The 20,834-nt window shown below is 42.2% G+C and overlaps 1 protein-coding gene across 4 annotated transcripts; it reads left to right on the forward strand.

The window, feature by feature from the left end:
• The first annotated feature begins 5,339 nt into the window (after positions 1 to 5,339).
• Positions 5,340 to 20,339, forward strand: dyrk4 (dual-specificity tyrosine-(Y)-phosphorylation regulated kinase 4). Of its 4 annotated transcripts, none has more exons than XM_047597548.1 (14): positions 5,340 to 5,832; positions 10,283 to 10,366; positions 11,664 to 11,816; positions 11,910 to 12,057; positions 12,258 to 12,421; positions 13,982 to 14,118; positions 14,684 to 14,824; positions 15,585 to 15,723; positions 16,484 to 16,565; positions 16,666 to 16,838; positions 16,950 to 17,010; positions 17,154 to 17,283; positions 17,419 to 17,570; positions 18,732 to 20,339. In XM_047597548.1, the coding sequence occupies exons 1-14, from the start codon at positions 5,737 to 5,739 to the stop codon at positions 19,007 to 19,009; spliced, it is 1,938 nt and encodes a 645-aa protein (XP_047453504.1). In that variant the 5' UTR covers positions 5,340 to 5,736; the 3' UTR covers positions 19,010 to 20,339. The 4 variants fall into 4 exon arrangements, with proteins under 4 accessions (XP_047453504.1, XP_047453505.1, XP_047453507.1 ...); XM_047597549.1 differs by having other exon boundaries at positions 11,667 to 11,816; XM_047597551.1 differs by lacking the exon at positions 5,340 to 5,832 and adding an exon at positions 7,294 to 7,872 and having other exon boundaries at positions 11,667 to 11,816.
• The last annotated feature ends 495 nt before the right edge of the window (positions 20,340 to 20,834 follow it).

Consider the following 20,834-nt stretch of genomic DNA (forward strand, 5'->3'; position numbering starts at 1 on the left):
TAATCTGTAAGCCGGGCCTGTGCTGGTCCCACAGACCAGAGTGTGTCAGTATACACCTTCAGCATCATTTGAGCCAGGACGGCCTGAGCACCGGGTCAGTTGATTAGGTTTAAACCCTAAGACACGATGTCCTTTACGAACCTGTCCGCTGTTGCTTTGAGAACACTTGTGCTTGGCACCCAAAGACATCGAGTGGTTTCGGTCCTCATTGTTCACATCTGTCACACACATCGTCCGTTTTAAATCCCGCCATTTGCGCTAATTGCTACGGTTTGAAGGCAGAGTATTGTCTTTCTCGGTCTCGCTCTGACACGGGGTCTTTTGTGTCCAGGTGGTGACAAAAGCGGCGCGCAAGTTTGTTGTGGAAGGTGACAGGAGATTGACCAAGAGGGCTGACCATGCTCATCTTACCTGGGTGGCGAAGCTCACCACTAAAGGACCAAAGTGAGAAGCAGGAGCTTTTAAGAGAGCGAGACCATAGCTGTTTAGCTTAAATATAGAGAGTTAAATGTGTTGACTGATGCTGTGCTGTCGAGAGGCTTTTGCCTAGAGGGGCAACATTAGAGCCATTTGCAGACAAGGTGTGTGACCTCTCAGCTGCCAGAGATGCCCGACCATCATCACTCACACGCGGCTCCATCCTCAGGTTCTCACACGTTGCAGGGCAGAGTCTGGGGCATTCAGGTCAACACCGGCACCCCACAGGATCAGACCTGGAGGCTGACGGGCTGCAGGCATATTGACCACCGAAACCCACGACACACGCCTTCTGATTATGCAGTTAAATTCTGAAACACACGCCCCCATGTGCAAACTTTACACCGCTCCTGCCTCAGATGATTGTTTCATTTGATCCACGTTATTGAAATGACCGTGGCGTTTCTACGTCGGGCAGAGCCAGACTTGGGGCCCTGGGTCAGGTCTAATTCCAGGGATGAGAAACAGCAGATCTTAGATGAAAGGATGATTAATGAGGTAAGACTTACAACCCTATGGCAACAGCAACGTGTACACGACATACAGGCTACGATGTCTCGCTAGAAGGTGTATTGGGAGTTGTTGCCGTGGCTTCCTTCGTGACTGTGAACCTGTTATGTTTATCCAACCATTTCTAAGAATTTCTGAAGAGGTAATCACTAAAATTAGTCAGATCTCATTGATGCACTCCTCACAGTATTTTTAAGTTATATGTTTAATATTTTTGTGTTTATGTCAGTGTCATGCACACAGAAAACATTCTTTTTTATGGCTTAAAGATAATTGCTTTGCAAAAAATTTAAGTTTCTAAGCAAAAGTATTGCTCAGTCGTTGGTTGACGGGAGCGTGTCCTGCTGTAAGATTAAGAGATGAGCGTTATACAGCTTCTCCAGTTCTATGAAAGAGGTCTGGTTCTAGGAGTCATCGACCGCAAGAGAATGTGAACCTTTGTAAACTAAATAAATGATTAAATAAATGGGGAGACGAGTGTTTTGTCTGCGCTCTAGGTTAGCCTCAAAAGTGAGGGATTTATTTTTCAGCCTTCACCTAGAATGCTATCATCTGTCTAATCATCCGCTAAACAAGGCCACAGAAAAAGACCTGTGACCCAGTTCTGGTGATTTCTTGTCTGGGTCCCTGTCTGATCGACAAGAGGGACAGGGCGCTCTCGGGTGTCTGCCGGTTATTATAGTACGTGAAATGATGAGTAATGTATTATAGAGCATGAGGGGATTATGTTCACTCTGTATGTAGGTGGTCTTGACGGGCTCACACTGTTGACACAGATATGAAGTAACAGGTCAGTTTCCACCTCCGTCATCCACACATGTGGTTTAAAATGATCTACACGTAACATTATGACCACCTTCCGATTATTTCATGTGCATACGAGTTGTGACTCATCTGAGAATGGACATGGGTTTTCTGGAGGTGTCTTGTGGTGTCTGGAAGCAGGATGTTGTTAGTTGGGGGGGCCTTTGGGTCCTGTTGGTTGAGTGTAGGGGCCTCTGTGGATCATCCCAGATATTTGATCAGTTTGGGATTTCGGGAATTTGGAGGCCAGGTCAACAGCTTGTGCTGTTTTTCTTTTCTTTTTTTCTTCTTCAGTTGTTCCTAAAGTGTTCTTTGTGTGTGCCTGTGTCAGGCTGCATCCTGCTGCTGTCAAGGAGTGTCATTGCTGTGGAGATTATTGTGGGGGTCAGTGTCATTTATGTCTCCTGTCAGTGGTTTTAATGTTGTGACTGATCAGTGTATACCACTGTGTCAGATGATCTTTGGTATTGAATTACAATAAAGACTTTATGTTTGGGAGTTTGATATGATATGATATGATGAAATCAATGACTGAGAATGCACAATTATCAGAATTGAACCAAAAATTAGTTGTTAAGATTTTTATTTTGGGCCTATGAAAAAAACTGTTCTTTCATGTCCACAAATATGGAACATCTATTGAGTACACAACTTCATAACAAGGTCTATTTAAGGAGCTCTTCTGCGGCTTAAGATCATCTCACAGGACCTCATGCATCATATTCATGTCATTTAAGGTGACACATATCAACATCAGCAAATATCTTTAATGTCAATCACAGCAACTTGAAAATACTGACAGTGTCCATTGCTGCTGGTTTGTATTTATTTTACTGTAGGTATTTGGAATTAAATGAACCGCCATGTTTATTTTCTAGTACACAATGTTCCTACAAGTGATTCATTAACTAATTTAGTACTTTCCTTCAATCAAAAAAAAAAAAAAAAAAATGTCTTTGTAACTATTGTTATTGCTGGAAAAAAAGATGATTCAAGGAGTTTGTTTACTTGCTTCACCCTCTTCACCCTGGCAGAGAGTCTCTCCACATGGCTAATAAGATTTGGCTTGCTTAATGTTCAGCTGCATCCACATCCATAATCTCTCTCTCTCTCTCTCTCTCACACACACACACACACACACACACACACCACACATATATGCGTAAAACACAGTGCAGTTCTTTTGATGGATGTTTTGTGCACTCAAAAAAAGCAAACTGGGTGTCTGTTACCTTAACCTAGGTCTAACATGTAGCTTATATTATATAAAACCATGTTTTGTGAACTGTTGTAAATCATGTAGTTTTAGCATAAAATGCAACAATTTAAAATTTACGATATTAATTCACGTTAACACAACCTAATTCTAACGGGTTAAGATTGCAAATCACTTCTGCTTACAACTCCAGAGCAGTAGGTGGCAGTAATGAGCAAATTCCTGATCAGTACTGCCCCTCTTTATATCGGTTTTAGGCGAAGTGAGCTTAAAATACAAACTGTTTAGCTCAGTGGGTAGAGAACCCACCCCTGTCCTCGCTGCCGGTTCGAATCCTGCTCTTTCACTCTCTCTGCCACCTTTTGTGTGACGACTTCCATAGTAACAGCTTATCACGTGTTCTTTTAATGCACTGGCTGCATGTGGGTTATTCATCAGTCACCATTATTACAGTAGCCTTGACTGAGTCAGTTGGGCCTGTGCAAATATGCAAGGTTTAGACTCCGAGAACCTATTGGTAGCAAAATGGTTTGTTCCGCATTAAACAAACAAACAAAAAACAGTCATTTCCACAGTTAGGTTGATTTTATGTCATGTGTGGTTAAAGGATGGTGTTTCTTTAAGTCTTGGTCCACTGAATGCCTATTCATACCTAGCTGAAATAGAGACTAAAGAAATATTTCCTCAAACAGTTTGTCAGTCTGCACTTATTTGCAGAGCAATTTCAAGCACCATTAACATGTAATATATGAGGTACAATTAAGCCTATAATCACCCATGTGTCTGTGAGTGTGTCTAAGTATATATGTCAACTTGCGAACTTGACCCATATTTCACATGGCGGCGCGCTGTCAGGGAAGAAGCCGGCTGTGCATCTAAAACTGCAGATGCCGCGATCCACCTGTCGGTCAGGTCAAACTACCCACGGTCCTCTCTCTGCCAAAATTGCAGGAGACACTAACACTGTCTGTTTTGGCCGACAGCTCGGCTCACTTCAGTTCGCTTCGTCTGGCACCTGGCAGCAATTAGCCATGGACCCAACAGAACGTAAGGCACCAGATTATGGAGCCATCACAGGAGGTAATTCGGTCCTGTTTTAGCGGAGTCTTATCTGGCCCGCTGTAGCTGGTCCAACCACCTGCTGCTCACTCTATCCAGATCTGGCTGGATGGTTCAAACACATGGAAATAGAGGTGTGGCCCTGGAAGAGCAGCAGTCAACAGCCTGTCAAAAGACACCTCTATCTGTATGTGCGTGTGTCGATGATTTAAATATTATAAGCGAAATGCTTAAAGACACAGCAAGTAGTAAGAGAAGAGGTACAGCGGCTACTGTACCACTGGGTCTAAACTGGGTGACTGTGCCGTAATGCAATACAGTACCATGGTGCTACAGAAATAGCAACCTTTTCCTGTCACCAAAACACAGTGATTTACAGATTTTATTTTTGGGCGCGGGATGGTACTTGTGTAAGAAAATAAATGCATGTGCTCGTTGAGAGAGTGTCCTTAATAAAAAAAAAACATTTAAAATGAAAAATGTACACTGAAACCTACTTAATAACTTGCAGTTAAATCGAGGGGTGCCACCTAATCACATTCCAGTCAACACCTAGCAAACAACAACGCGTAAAGTAAAGAAGTGAACTGCGGTGATTAAAAGTCTTTGTTCCGTGGCCTGCAGAGAAATCCTCACAGTCAGCCTCAGTTGGCCCGTCCTGCTGTGGACTCTGCAGCTCCCTACTGCTGCAGGCAGGAGGCCAGGGCCGGGGTCAGGTGAACTATTTGTCAGCGAGGCTGTAGGATCCCACAGGGGTTTGAGGCAGCAGGAAAGCAGGTGGAGACGGGTAAAGGAGTGGGAGGTGCAGATGAGGAGAAGCAGGTGGAGAATATGAGGTCCCCGCTGGCTTTGTCTCCAGGATACAGTGGCAAGTGAGAGGGAAAGTTGCAGGCGTGTGTCGGACCACATGGGAGGCCCATTAGCGCTGTACCTCCTCCCTGTCTCACTTCCTCAAACCACATGAAGAGCCCACCTGGGAGCATGATGGGATATGCATCTGCATATCTACTGTAACTCTCCCTCCTCGCCTGTGCAGTCTCCCCCCCACCCCACCCCTACCTTGCACTCCCAGAGGTCCCCTTTTACAGGAAACTAAGTGCCAGGCCCCTACTGCTTTGTCTCCGGCTCAGGATGGGTCCCTAGTTGAGTCCCATCCACACGTCACAGGCAGCGGCAAAGACAGAGAGCACTCCCTCACCGATTATAGCAACACCACAAAGCAAAGCAACACCATCCTCTCAGTGTCTGAAGACTGCCTCTCTATTGTGTCTATATCCCGGAGCAGAGAAAAACAGTTTGCAGACGAGAAGAAAACACAGGGGCGTCGAGGTCCACAGACAACCGGAATCTAACCTTATATGAATAAATGATGTCTAGAGTCCAAGAAGAAGTTCTGTGTTAAGAGTTCATTCAAATCTTCTGGATTTATACACATCTCAAGAAGCACACGGAAACCACATCCAAGAACAGATGTTCATGGTTGACCCAGAAGAATCATATTAGAGCAAATGGATTCAATAAGCACTCTACACTAGAAACCACGGGAAGTGCAGGCCGGGCATCGTCGTCACCTCGTTTATTTTGCCTTCCTCTACGTCTGGCTGGAAGTGATGCCTGGCGGCTGAGGTGGGGTTCAGGGCGCGGTTGTGGCAACATGGAGGAGATGTGCTATGTGGGAAGACGGGACCTCACCTGCCTGCTGTGGTCTTAGCCTCCTCCAGGGCTGCTGCTGCTGCTGGGGCAGGAACAGGAGGGTCCAACCGGAGGTACGTTTAGAGGCCAGCACAGCCATAGTCCTGTGTGCCGTAGCTTATCATTCATCCTTGTTTTGTCCTTTATTTTCCTCTTCTGAGCACTTAAATATTTATTTTTAGATTCACTTACCGGCACACGGCCCTCATTTAAACTGTATTTCTTTGTTTTATCAAGGCTTGGTTGTCATGGTGAGATATAGTGGATTGTTTTGCTCCATCTGCTCTCTTGCGTTATCTAACTCACCATTACCAGGGTGACAGAATGAACACAACATAAAGTCTCTCCCAGGTGAACTGCGTGTGGCGCGGTTTGCCGTCACAGTTGAAGGCTTGTTGTTTTGTATTGTTTCCAGTCTTTATGCTTGGCTTTTACTTGAAGATACACATGGTAACTCAGCTAGCTCATATTGTCCCAGGGACAAACAAATGAGTTTTGCAGTCCCGTCTGTTTGGCGCAAGTTGTAATCAAGATTTTATAAGATGAGCACCTCCTACTGTGGCCTGTGTCATTGTTGATCAAGTTAAAGTGAGCCATGTGTTCCCCATTTCCATCTTTGATGTGCCTGCGCTCCCCCCATTCTCCTCAAAGGTCACTCCACCAGCTGGGTCCAAATACACTCAATTCTCCATGGTCTCTAGCCGCAAATGTTTGATCACTCTCTACAAAGACTGCTTTGCAACCAAGTTATTCTTTAGTCTCCTTGCTAACGCCTGAGATGCAAAAAAAAAACAGGCATTAAGGGCCATAGGGAGGTCAGGAGCAGCCTCCCCAGTAGCTGCTCATCCCCAGAGATGAAGCTGATTACTGAAGTGGCTACCGCTGTTGCATAATAGCCGCGGTCTTATAATATTCATCCCCTGTACTCGTGGGATAATCATCACATGGAGCATCCGACTTGTTCCGTCTCCCTGCAGTGGGGCGGGTTAGTCATTTTAAAAACAAATGTCCTCTCCCTGTATCTGCATCATGAGGACAACGGCATGGTGTTAATGCTGGTGTCTTGTTACAGTGAAGTATATGATGGGATTTCACAGCACCGCTGTTGCCAGGGGAAAGGCTTGCAGCTGTTTTGCCGTTTTAAACTGAAGTTTATGTGCTTGTGTCTCGATTTAACAGAGTTTGAAGTGTAATGTTTATTGGCTCATAGTGTTGGAGCATCAGGCACATACAGCGTTTTTCTTCTTGCAGCTTTTACCTTTTAAGAAACAATCCATTTTCTATCACACAGTAGCTTATCTGACTAGACCTATTAAGGATTTCTGGAGATAGGCATCCATATTCTATAAAACCTCTAAAGGCGTATAAAACAACCTTTTTTTCTTTCTATCTTTTTTTTATTCATGTGATTAGTTTCTGGTGCAGCCACACGTAAAATAATTATTTTTTTAAGTGACTCATCATTTCAGGGTCGTTTCATCGGACTGAACGAGTATAAATTTGGATGAAACGGCAGGATTCGCTACTGGCAGAGCGGAGCCTCACTGAATCTCGTCTTGAGACAGTCTACATAACATTTACTGTATTTTAGGTGCGCTCGAGCAGTGTGATCAGGACGTGCGTGCGTCGGCGTAGGAGCCCTCTATGTACAGCGTCGGTGTTGGACTGAGCATCAGTCACACCGCATGTTGTAGGTGGACGACAGCTAGCGGATAAAAAAACAAATCTATATCGGGACCAGCCCAGCTGTCAGCAGCGGAAACCTGAACAGGTGGCTCCTTCAGTATCGGCTTCAAGGCGCAGAGACCCTCAACAGCTTGTCTCCCTCGCTAATCTCCTCTCTGACGACAGCGCATTTACCCTGCGCGCGTAAAACCGGGAGCTCGGCTGGTTTGGGCTGGGGGATCTGATCAGTCATCAGGCTTTTACTCATCCGGGTTGAGTCAGTGCTCATCACGAAGTTGCACTCGCGGAAAGCGTGTTTTGGTTTTGAGGCTGCACCGACAAGAGTTGGATACAATGACTCTTTCCTGGATTTTATAATTTCTCCCGTGTGCTTGGATTGTCAAGATCGGCACTGATAGCACAGCATGTTGCCAGAAATAAATAACAAGGTGAGGCGCTGTTCTTGGTTGGCTGGTCGGATGATAAAACTAAGATTTCTTATGCTTGTGTGTAATTTGACTTGCATTCAAATTCTCATTATTCTTTTAAAACTTTAAAAAATTCAAAACATGTAGGAATTTCTTGTAATTGCAGTGTTAATGTGGCCATCTAATGTAAGCCTGTTTTGCATAGTTACAGCATAGAGTGTATAGGGTATTTTAATACTTCAAAACTGTGCATACTTAAGTAACTTCCCTTGAAATAACAGTTGCTTTTGCCCAGATACAGGGCTAACGTCCAGGCTTGTTCCATTTTAGGAGAAATCTGTTCTACGATTAAAATAAAGCAAATGCACCTTTTGTTTTGTATTCAAACTGCATGTGTGTTAATTCATGGGAAGAATGTGAAGTTATTCTTGTTTTGGAATCATTATTCTTTTCTCCTCCACAAGTTATCCCACTTGAATGCTTATTTTGCAGTCCACCCCCTTTCTCCTGTCCTCATGCCAAGTTATGATGAAAAATCTGATCCATTTCTATTTCAGTCGTTGTTTCGCCCTCTTATTTCAGCGTTTGTTGTGCTGACAGTTTCTGTAAGTCTATACGGGTTCTGGTATATTTTTCACACCTTACATGGAAACTTCTATAAATTTAACCGTCGCTGGTTTTGGAACTCAAAAAGACTTTCAATATGCTTCTTGCAGAATGCTGAAATTTTTCACCATTGAACGAACACTGATTTCAATCACATTGAACCAGTATATGTATTGACCAGCGGTTGCTTTCCAAGAGTCATTCCCTGTGTTCACGGCAGATTATACGTTGAAAAGTGACTGTATCTGACACAACTGACATATGATAGTGTTGAGTGAGCAGCGTTTTACAGTTTGTTGATGTTTACCGTCAGTTACTCATAGTTTTATAGCTTTGGTTTGACCCTCAGCCCAACTGACCCTGCCTGAGGACATTAATGAGCCACGGCTACTACGTTGTACCTGCCGGGATAATCCTACCTCCAGCTCCAGCAAAGACCCCTCATGGATAGAGTTCTTAGTGGGAACAAATTGTTGTTTAGATATGTGATATGATAACCTGTTGGCACTGAGGGAGAAATGCTTGAAATGATGAAGAGGAATGATGCACAGGAAGGACAGCTCAAAGTCTCATACAATGAAATTGCTTCTAAGTCTGAAGTATTAGACAGTATGCCATCCGCTGTATGAAACACAGAGATTTGCTTACTTACTGATTAGTGTCCTAACAGGTGACAAATATTAATAACTAAACCTGGATTTAACTGCTATCAAAGACACTAAAGATGCTGACATGTATTTATCCAAATGGAATAAGATGTATTTTTTTTTGGCACTTTGGGTGCGTGTCATGATGCCGCTGGGTTTCCATTGGCTCAGCGCTCATTAGCCAGGCTTACAGCAGTCCTCTACAGGTGATGTTTTAGACGCCAGGCTGCCACAGTGACCTACATGACTCCAGCTGTCAGTCACAATGATCCTGAGATTGTAACATGACTACATTACTGTTTTGTATCCATGTGTGGCCTCATGCGCGTTCTTTGTTCTACAGAAGAATCGTTTTATTTTTAATGTGAAAGGAGAAGACGGGGAGTTTGCACACTTTGACTCTGACCCGACGTTGTTTTTGTGTCTGAGCCCGTGCAAAGATTATGATTTGGAAACCGTTTCCTATCTGGCACCTGTGGACAACACCCCAATCTCCTCCTTCTGTATATGCCAGGCTGCGAGTGTGAGTTTAGAACATATCCCCAAATGAGGCTAAGCTTTATTTTCCCTCCCATATGGTGTCGCCCGTCACAGTTGCATGCTCGCCCGCTGATTAATAAAGCACGTGTAAGCTGGCTTGGTGCTGGAGAGAAGCATGCAGAATCATTCCAAATGCGTTTTTTTTTTTTGAGCGTCCAGAAATCTGTTGCTGCTTCCCTCTGACACATTCAGTCAGATGGAACTCGAGCGCGCACAAGCTCGGATTCACACGTACACCAACTGCCTGAACACATGCACGTGCACTCACCTGCACAAAGTAGCAGGTACACAGAGAAAGATAGGATAGGTTCACTGTTGTTGGGTTTTTGGGGAAGTATATCTATTTTAGGATCGTAGTGCATTATTTTCTCTAGTCTGGTTTCAAGCTGTCCAGTGGCAATTTGTTTATGAACACTAGAAGTAAAGCCAGCAAGAACCTAAGAAGTTGTCCCGTTATCATTTTACACGACTGCTTTAACCTATTTTCCACACCTGACTAAGAGACGTTTTCATAATACATCACTCTATAAAAAGCTGGTTAACCATTGTATCCATTTTATTTCCAGCCAGTTGGATAGAAAAGCTGTTTTGTTTTTTTTTTCTTGTGTTTTCTGAATCTCTCTCATTATATCCCGCAGACATCCCGGCCCGAGGCCTTCCCTCACCCTCACAGACACGCCACAGAAGGCAGCCGTATTGGAACAAGTCGACCCTGCTCACAGGTGAGCGCCTCTCCTCTGCGAGATGCTGCAGCAAATGACCCAGATCGTATTGTTGGCATCTTTTCCCTATTGTGTTTGAATCATGCGCATGTGAGCCTCAGATTATTTATTGACACCTTTTACTTTTTTGGGTCCCTTCTCTTTCGTTTTGCACGTGTGCACTCCTGTAACAGTTCAACAGCTGAACATGCTCTGTACAGTTCATGTTATTTATACCGACGTGAACTTTGCTCCGATCTTAGACGAGCGTGAACGGTCTGTTGCACATCTGTGCGCGCATATGTGGTTACGTGGCGTAACACATCACAGATTTCCAATGATACAAGAGCATCTTATTCAGGCAGCTATGCCCTCCGGTTATGTACAGGCACGTAACTGTGTTTACTTCCTTTGCCTGTTGTGGCAGGTGCTTGTGACTATATTTAGCCCTATCTCTATGCGTCATAACCAAGTTGGCAGATCCTGCAGCAGCCCTAAACACGTGAGATCGAGCATCAGAAAAATCTACTGTAAAGATGGAAACTTTTTTTTTTGTGAAATCCTGTTAATAATTAATATAAAGGAATGTCTTATGTTAATACAGTGCTGGGTAAACTGTTTGTGGGGAATGTGGAAAATGTTTTCTGTGCAGCTACAGATCAAGACATTAAAACGAGTTTTAAACAAACTAATAAAAACAGATACACTTGTCTGGAATATCTTATTTTTTGGAACAACCTTTGCAATAAAAAAGGGCTGAGGTCTAATTTTGCCCATCATTGCCAGGGCTACGGCGTTGCAAGGCTACGACACATGTAATCATGTTCTCACAGCAATCAGGGTGGCAGCTAGAGAAAAGCAGGTTGCTGCGCTTAACCTCTCCCACAAAGCCGCCACAGACAGATTCTGTCAGTGTCCAGCCTCACGGGGCTTTGTCCCCAGTTTACTCTCACCCTGACCAGTAATTCCAGCCGCTGCCCGCTGGAGGTCTTGGTCACCTTAGCCTCCACAGATGAAGGAATGCATGTCGGGAGGTAGCTAGCAGGGAACCCAAACCAAAACTTAGCCCGATACAAACTCATGAAAAAAAGAAAGCGTCTGGAACCATAAAGAATAATACAAACACATTTCACACGTGCCAAACCACTTTCCTCCTCTTCTTTTGTTGCTTGCTAACAACTGAATGTGTGTGATAGAGTGTAATAAACTAAACTGTTTCCATCTTCCAACCCTATTTCTATTATAGGCGTCAGTGTTCCTATTTTTTATTTTTTTTGTCAGGAAGCAGTGCAATTAAAACATTTTCTCTTAATTGCAGAAGTTTGGCTCCGGTGTAGGGACCCTGCCTCAGCTTGAGCCACCAGTGGTCCAAGTGGTGGTCAGCAATGCCAAAAACCAGCACCAGCAGTCAGACAGCATCCTGCCCCAAATTGCCAACAAAGGAGGTCAAAATAACTACCAGACACACTCGGTAAGACTCTCATACCTTTACATACGTAACAATGTGTGATAAGCTAGTTTATGTTATTCAAACCTGAATCTCATGTCTGCTTGTGTTTAACAGGATGAGAGGCCGAAGCCCACCCAGCCGTTCACCATGCGGTTTGGTGCAACAATGGATAAAGTGTCAACGTCCCGCAACAAGATTTTCAGCAACAAGGTGGAGAAGGAGAAAGTATTTGAGGGACAAAGGTTACCCATGTCACCTATAGGTATGTTAACCAGAGACTGTGGTGGGTGTTTTGACACAATCATCCATGTAATAATTTTTAATTCCCCTTGTGGATTGAAAATAGCATCCTGGCAGTGGAAGACGGTTGTTGACAATCCCCTGCACTTGGCAGAGGTGTTACAGTATCGATATGACTCATCTTGTCCTCCTCCTCCTTCCTCTTCTTACTTTATGTTGCAGAGGCATTAAATAACTTCCAAGAGCGGCTCACGGAGTTTGAGCAGGAGGAGATCATGGACTATTCAGAGGTCTGGTTCCTGGGCGCGGGCTCCCAGAAGATCGAGGGTTCCCAGGGAGCGCCGCAGAACTCTGGATATGACGACGAGCACGGGAGCTACATCAGGGTAAAGTTTTAGATGAGGCGTTCAAAGTCGACATCCATAGTTTTAACACGTCTCTGACTATCAGGCCTACAGATTCAGAGCCGTGTAACTTGCAAGTTATTCGTCTGTATCTGATATCAGAGGGGAGGAGTGTCAAACATGAGGGAGTGGCAGGGGTCATTTGCTATTGTCAGTGCTTACGGCAGCCATAACTAACACTTATATTTATATATGCAACTTATGGCAGTATGGCAGGGTTAACACTATGTACTTATGTGTGTGTGTATATATATATATATATATATATATATATATATATATGGACACATACACACAGACTCCTCCCCTCTGATATCACAGACAAAAAAACTTGCAAAAGGACACACTCGTAAAAAGGTATGATGTAGACAGCTATCAAAAAGAGGTGACTGTAATGTACCGAGGTGTAAGACTAAATTCTCCCAAATGGTCTCAGCTGTAAGAGGTACACATTCCTGGAACAAGTTACCACCACACATCTGAAACTGCGAAAAAAAATCTCAAACACTGGTTAAAAAAACAACAGACATGTACTCACATAGCTTAAATAGTTTTCTTAATCTGATGCAGACTCTTTGGTCCATTTAATGTTTTGTTCTATGACTAGAACTAGCTAGCATTCATGCTAAGTCCGACGCATTTACACAGACAACTAACACATCAGTGTTGATTAATGTGCATTGTCCCAATTCAATAAAATAACATTAAGAAAAATATATTTTAAGCAACAATATATCATTACTACAATTGGATATTTGGATAAATACCTGTGTGTGAACTTGTTCATACTGTGTAATGTCAAAAATGACCAGCTCTGATTATGTGTTAATTTCCTTCATGCATTCAATACTACCAGCATGCCTCCTTCATTTGCTTCATTTACAAGCACGCACACGCATCCATGTACACAGATGGGACATTTAAACAATGACGTAAAGGGAAGAAGTGGTAACGCGAGACATTCGCTCGTACGCACACACACGGAACGAGTGCTTTAAAGCTGCTCGAGCTAAACTGTATACGACCAGATGTCTTCACATGGCTTTAATCCAGCAGCTGTAAGCATGAGCCTAAAGTTCACTCTGACTGTTTACAGCGTATACAAAAAGAAAAACACCGAGGTCACAAACCCTGTAACAAGAGGCCTAACTAATAAATCAGACGGCTGATAGGTGGTTTTGTGTCAATAGACAATATGTAATGAATGAGCTGTTTAAGGCTGAGTGACTGACTATTGGTTTTAGACTCTCATGTGTCTATTGAGGCTTATCTCACTGTCACAGCTTTGACTGACACTTACAGCAAAGACACAGGACAGTTAATACTGTAGCTGTGCACAGAAGAAGATGCTGTCTGAATCCTAAGGCCACCAGTGCCATAAATATTATATTCGTGTTATGTAATGTTAATAAATTATGTAGTTTACACACTTTTAAATGTTTTTGTTGAGTGTCACGCATTTTCCTTTCATTACAAGTGTGCATTACATAATATTGAAGCCTGCTTAAATATTTATTGTGCACCCACCTCTTGCTCTTCCAGGTGCTCCACGACCACATCGCCTACAGGTTCGAAGTGCTGGAAGTGATCGGAAAAGGCTCCTTTGGGCAAGTCCTAAAATGTCTGGACCACAAGACCAATGAACTTGTAGCCATCAAGATGATTCGCAATAAGAAAAGGTACCACTAAATAAAAAAATATCCTGAATTATGGAAAATCATTTCAGTTCTTTCTGCCCAGTTCTGACTTTCCAGAAGAAAAGAAAATCCACATATAATCAGTTTAAAATGCTTTAAAGCTGTTTTCTGCATTACTGTTGAGATCATTTGAGATCCTGCACAGTGTTGTGAGTTTTTTTTTCCCACATGCCAGCGCCGTGATCATTTTACGTTGCAGAAGTCTGCCAAATCGTCGAGACCTGATTTAGCATGACAGAAGTCCGCAGCTCACGGTGTTACCTTACCTTTCCTTTCCTCACTGAGGATCACAGCGGCTACGGATGCCTGAGTCCTTTAGGTTAGATGCAGGAGCCGTCGGGTCTTGCCACTACTTCAATAATGCAGAAAACAAAATGGGTGCAAACTGCTGCAGCGCTGCGTCTGAAAAAAAAAAAACTCTCCACTGTGTCCTGATCGCTGTCTTAGATCCACCGCCGTCTTTCCTGTGGAGAACTGTGTATCATTAACAGTGATTTTAGGGGATTTTAGTGGGAATTAATATTAACTCCTGTGCATTTGTCTGCAGGTTTCATCATCAAGCTCTAGTTGAGCTGAAGATCCTTGACGTCATAAAGAGGAAAGACAAAGACAACCTCCACAATGTGATCCACATGAAGGAGTACTTCTACTTCCGGAATCACCTTTGCATCTCCTTTGAGCTTCTGGGGTTAGTCTATTCATTCATTTTCCACGTGCAAGCAAGACTCTTACCAGTCCTTATTAAATGAATTAGTGAATAATTGATGTTTTAATCAAAGGTATTGAAGGTGAGCCCCATTTCTCAGGAACAACAAGCATGAGAATGAATACATTTGCCCCCGTTGTGTCATTACTTCTGAGTAGCTGCAGTCAATCAGGAGTTAAGTGATTACCTGTGTACCTTAAGCTATCGGCGTTGTGGCATAGATCACCCCTGATATCTATTTGAAGGGAGATCGTTTTGTGTATCACTCTGGCTGAATGACCTTTAGAGGACGTCTTGGGCTGCCACCTTGTCTAACATTACTGTCACCGAATCCTTTAGTTAAGGCCTTGATTAGGGCCCTATCTCTTACCCCGTCTTGCTTCACGGTGTGAAGGATCCGGTTACACAGTCTAAAGAAGTTTATGCTTATCTCGAGGAGCACGGAATAGAAGGACATGTTGTGTGTCTGCCTGTGAGCACAATCATAGGTTATTTCCAAGCATGCGCTTGACAGTCAGTCAGTGGATGTTTTATCATGGGTGTTGAGTGACATCAAACTTAGTGGCCTTCTTTTTTCAGAGCGTTTATTTGAGGAGCACGGGGGGGGGGGGTTATTCGTGTGGTGCATGTTTTTATGAAGTGACTCCATGCAGACGTGTGTTCGCAGAAGACAGGAAAGAAAATGATTGCGAAGGAATGCACTCAGCGCAACAAGCTAATCATGTTTTGCTCTGTTCGACAGGGTCAACCTGTACGAGCTCATCAAAAAAAACAACTTCCAGGGCTTCAGTATCGCTCTCATCCGTCGCTTCGCCCATGCACTTCTCAGATGCCTGCAGATGCTGCACAGGGAGAAGATAATCCACTGTGACCTCAAACCGGTACTTACACCCTTAGCATCAGAATCAGAACGTTGCCTTTATTGTCCTCACGTACAACGAGAGTTTGAAGTCATCTCCTACACGCGGTCTGTGTAAGACAAAAAGAAGAAACACTGTAAAATACAAAAATACAGTAGGAAGCAGATAAGAGAACACGGTATATGTCAGAAAAACACTCACTTTTTAGAAGATAAATTGTGGAACTGAATGAAATGTTAATAATCAGTTATGGTAGACTGGGACCACAACGTTTTGTCTTGAATCACTGTGCAGTGGCTGATCTTAATTTTGCAAATGTTACTCCTAACAATAAAGTAAATTGTGCTCCATCTTGTGGACGATATGAATATTTCACCAGTACTAGACTACACAGCAGGGAGAACCCCCAAACTGAGAGTAGGGACCCCCTTCCTACTATATGTGTTATAAATTTACATTATTATTGTCATCATTTTGCATTCAGTATTAAGCTATTCAAATAAGGTTCAATTTAATTGCGGGGAACCTGACTTGAGTCAGCTTGTAATATTGAATGAGTAAAGGGCTGAACTAAAATATGTTAATGTGTATTTAAATGTTTATTTAAAAAAATAAATTGGGGGGGAAATAAAATATAATATATATATCATCAACCAAAGATTTTGCAACCTCCCTGCAGTACCTCCACGGACCTCCTAGGGGTCGCGGACCCCCTGTTGAAGACCTATGCTATACAGTATGAGTGATATGATTGAACGTGTTTGTTTGTTCTTCTGAACAGGAGAACATCCTTTTGTCTCAGCGAGGGCCAGGCAACATCAAGGTGGTCGACTTTGGCTCCAGCTGCTATGAACAACAAAGAGGTAAGAAAGAGGACGACGCTGCAAAATCTGCCGGAATGAGAGTAAATCGTATACCTTAGTGTGTTTATTTAATTTTCCTTCTACTCTCAACTTCCTTCAGTGTACACCTACATTCAGAGTCGCTTTTACCGCTCACCGGAGGTCATCCTGGGCCACCCCTACAGCATGGCCATTGACATGTGGAGCCTGGGCTGCATCCTAGCTGAGCTCTACACCGGCTATCCTCTGTTCCCGGGAGAGAGCGAAGTGGAGCAGATAGCTTGCATAATGGAGGTGAGACATGAAAGTGTTTTTTTTTTGTTTACTTTTAAAAGTTGCAAATGCACAACTGTTTTAAATTCGCTTTAGTGTAGTTTTAAAGAGTCCCGGTATTTTAACTTTCAGGTTCTTGGAATGCCTCCAAATGATTTTGTTCAGTCAGCATCAAGGAGGAAGTTATTCTTTGGTGAGAATTTTTTTATTTTTTTTAATTCAGTGGATCTGTGTTATTAGATAATGGATGAATAGGTTAGCACTGTCCAGAAGCTGCGTGAGACACTGCACTCAGATGATTTAATCCAGACTTTTCTTTTTTTTTTTTTTGTGCAGACTCAAAAGGAAACCCGAGGAACATCACTAACAGCAAGGGGAAGAAACGGAGACCCAACTCCAAGGAGCTGTCAGCTGCTTTGAAAACGAACGATGCCTTGTTCTTAGATTTCATCAAACGCTGCCTCAGGTATAATATCTACAACTAAACTTAGCTGTTAAATAAGATAAACTATTACACATTAGTTTGTCTGGACCTTGTTCAAGTATTCCTCCGTTAAAGAAGAATTCGATCGCTGAGCTTCACTTCTACCGTGTTTTTCAGTTGGGATCCAACCAAGCGCATGACTCCTGACGAGGGTTTACAGCACGAGTGGATCCTGGAAGGAAATTTCAACCGGACCAGAGCCAGGCCTACAGCCAAGAAGACCTCAGACAGTTCGACGAGCACGGACAGACAAACTAACAGCAAGCCTGGTGAGAACAGAGCAGTGTGAAAATATGAAAACATGAAAATACAGCAAATACTTGTTTTACGTCTATAAAATCCATAAAAACAAAGAAGAAGGTAACCAAGGCACTCTTGAGGACCAATATTTAAAAAGCCTTTATTATCCTCTTGAAACCCTGCGTACTCATGTGGGGACAATAAGTTCTTGATATTGCAGCCAATCATGGGACAAGTGGACAAGGTATAAAACCTCAACTCAACTCAGCTGTATTTATATAGGACTTTAAAAAACAGCTAGAGCCGAGACAAAGGGCTGTACATGGGTAAAATAAGAACATACGACATAAAACAAACAATTACAAGCAGTACAATAAAACTATAAAAGCATTAAAACAATAAAACAATAAAAACAACACAAAATAATAATAATAGAAAGCACTAAAAACACCAAACAAGGGCAGACGCTCATACTGGATTGAACCCCAAGAAATGAAAATGGGTTTTAAGATGAGTCTTAAATTCATCAATTGCTACGGTTGTAACTTGTTTATTTAGGCTTATTAACTTTTCTAGTTTGATATGACGCGCAAATTTAACTAATCTTATCAATAGTAACGAGCTATGGCATCGCTAATTAGCAATTAGCATCGCTAAATTAGCTAATCATTTGCATTTTTGTCTTTGCACATCAATGTTTGGGATAAAAACAAACAGTTTTATATTTTGTTACACATTGGTGGCTTTATTGTAAGACACAGTGAAATAACCCCTGTGTCCACATACGAGGACATGATATTTTTTTTCAAAAACTACTTCCTGTTTAAAGCTATTGCTTATTCCTACTTCCCCTTGGAGAAATTAAAAATGCACTGCGAACAAAAGGCCAGGTCTAAGGAGGTCAAAAGTGGCTAATGCACTTTGAAAGTGAAAGTGCACCAGCACGCTGTCTTCATCAGGGGACACAGGTGAAACCTATATAGGTAGTACCAGGAAGTGACATCAGGTGACCCAAATGAGGGGAAAACAACACAATATGACATCATACCCGACAATAACAGAAACAAATACTCTTGTAAATACTCTAATATAAAGTCATGTATGCACCGTTTATCTATTATTAGTAGAGCTGCTGTCTTAGAGGATCACAACTGTTCTGACATTTAATGTGCTCTGTTTCCATGGTGCAGGGGAGAAGGTCAACTCAGAAAGTAAAAGCAACGACAAGCTGAAGAGGGAAAGTTCAGCTTCAGGAACAAAGATGGCCCCTGCCGAGCGTCTGCGGCCCATCGGGGCCTCGGCGGAGGAGGAAGTGTGTGAAAGCCAGGGCAAGAACTCCACGGATACTAAGCGACAAGAAGAGAGCGGAGAGAGGCCTGTGCACATCATCATCAAACCTCAAGAGGAGGAGTACGCAGACAGGAAAGACAGCCAGGAACCGAATCAGTGTTTGCCCCCTATCATGTAAAAGTCAGAGGGAAGCGTGCTGTGTTCAAGACAGTGGGGGGAAGTGGAGGTTTCGTTTTAAAATGGACTGATGAGAAATCTGCTTTTTGTTTGGCTCTGCACATGTGAGAAATTAGAAGATGCTTCACACAGTCATTTGCAACGGACGCTGCCACGTTGCTACATGACGTCAAGATACTTGATGGGTACTTTGTTCCCACAGTGTTACAGATACAGAGATCATCAGTAAAGGGGGACAGCTATTTATTGTTTTAAGTATACAGTCATAGGGTATTATTTCTGTTCAGTGAAGCTTTTTTTTTTGTTAAAGGAGCTGAAAGGCGTTTTATCTATGTGTGTCACAACCGAGACACCAAACAATATTTAACACAGGATGGAAATGTTGTTTTTAGATTCTTAGCGCAGCATCACATTTTCGCTGTCAACGTCTCCTTGTATTATTTAATGAAATCAATCTTTGCTGCGCATTGAAAATCTCTTGACAGGTGAGAACTTTACTTTGATAAAACGAAAATGTGCATGGGTAGAGTAGAAGATTAAATATGTTCTTGCTTTTTATTCGTTTAGTCATTGTAGACTCGTTTAACTTTCATAAAGGTAAAGGATTTCAACGACTGTGTGCAATAAAGGCTGAGCCAAATGTTTTTTTTTCTTTTTTTATTTACAACATTATGAAATAATTGTCATGTACATTTTTAATTGTAGAATGAAATCAATGACATACTGATGATTAATTATTTCAGTTATTTATTGTGGAATACTCCGTGTTTCATATTTGTTTAACAGTTTAAGTCAAAAACCATAAAACGTGTATTTGTTATAGAATTTATTGTGTATATATTTCTGATGTAATTTCTTGGACTACAGAACATATTTTAAGGAAATATTTAGACAAGGTTTTACTTGTTGTGTTGTTACCGTATGAAAACATTTTGTATGTCTGTGTTATTCCTAATATTTTTTACATTAGAAACAAAAAGACAATCCTATTATTGATAGTTTGTGCCTTGCAGTATTAGAAATATTGCACTTTATTGTGTGTGTGTGTGTATGTACACATGGATTAGAAACGGCTGAGATGGTTTTGGATTAACACGCCAGGATCCCCTTTATCTGACAAAATGACATCTAACAATTAACTAGCTTTTTATAACTGATTTGTTTTTTAGTCGCCAGCAGAGATCTGACTTATAAAGTGTAGACCTGTGCACTCACTATGTATTAGCTTAGGAAGCAGACCTACTGAGAGGATGGACTGTAGCTGAAACAGGACATGTTGAGAAAAGTACTTTTTATGTCTTTTATGATTTAATAAAATGTAGTTAAAAATATCATGTGTTTGGATATTTCATGGTTTTTTTTCTCTTATGTCAATGTGTTCATGGATTCAGAAATGCATTGTAATGAATAAATCAGCAAAACTCACTAACCAGCAGTCATTTAAAATGTATAGACTAATGGTGTATGATATGTATATAGCTACATTTTAATGTTAGTTTAGTAATGTTCAAAATAAGGGCATTTTGAAAAATGGAAACACAATATAATATTATTGTTGATTAATTAGAAACTTAAGTGACCGTTATATTTAAAGTTATTTTAATGTAACTTCGCATGGAAACAGTAGAGGGCAGCAATACGCCTCGGATGCGTCTGCACCGCTAAAACAAAAGAAGAAGAAGACCTGGTAGCGCAGCGCATGTATTTTGGGCCACACGGGATGCCGTAGACGGTAGGGATGTGCGATATCACTATTTTTCGTTTTATCCGATACTAAGTAATACCCAGGCTAATATCCCGATACCGAAACAGATATCGATACATTT

The sequence above is a fragment of the Mugil cephalus genome, chromosome 10 (assembly GCF_022458985.1).
Source record: "Mugil cephalus isolate CIBA_MC_2020 chromosome 10, CIBA_Mcephalus_1.1, whole genome shotgun sequence".
NCBI classification, from domain to species: Eukaryota; Metazoa; Chordata; class Actinopteri; order Mugiliformes; family Mugilidae; genus Mugil; species Mugil cephalus.

Bases quoted from the DNA above. Each gene is read 5' to 3' on its own strand.
- dyrk4 (XM_047597548.1), top strand. From the start codon at position 5,737: ATGTGGGAAGACGGGACCTCACCTGCCTGCTGTGGTCTTAGCCTCCTC. The intron at 12,422-13,981 runs GTAAAGTTTTAG...TTGCTCTTCCAG, and splicing joins AGCACGGGAGCTACATCAGG to GTGCTCCACGACCACATCGC. The intron at 14,825-15,584 runs GTTAGTCTATTC...TCTGTTCGACAG, and splicing joins ATCTCCTTTGAGCTTCTGGG to GGTCAACCTGTACGAGCTCA.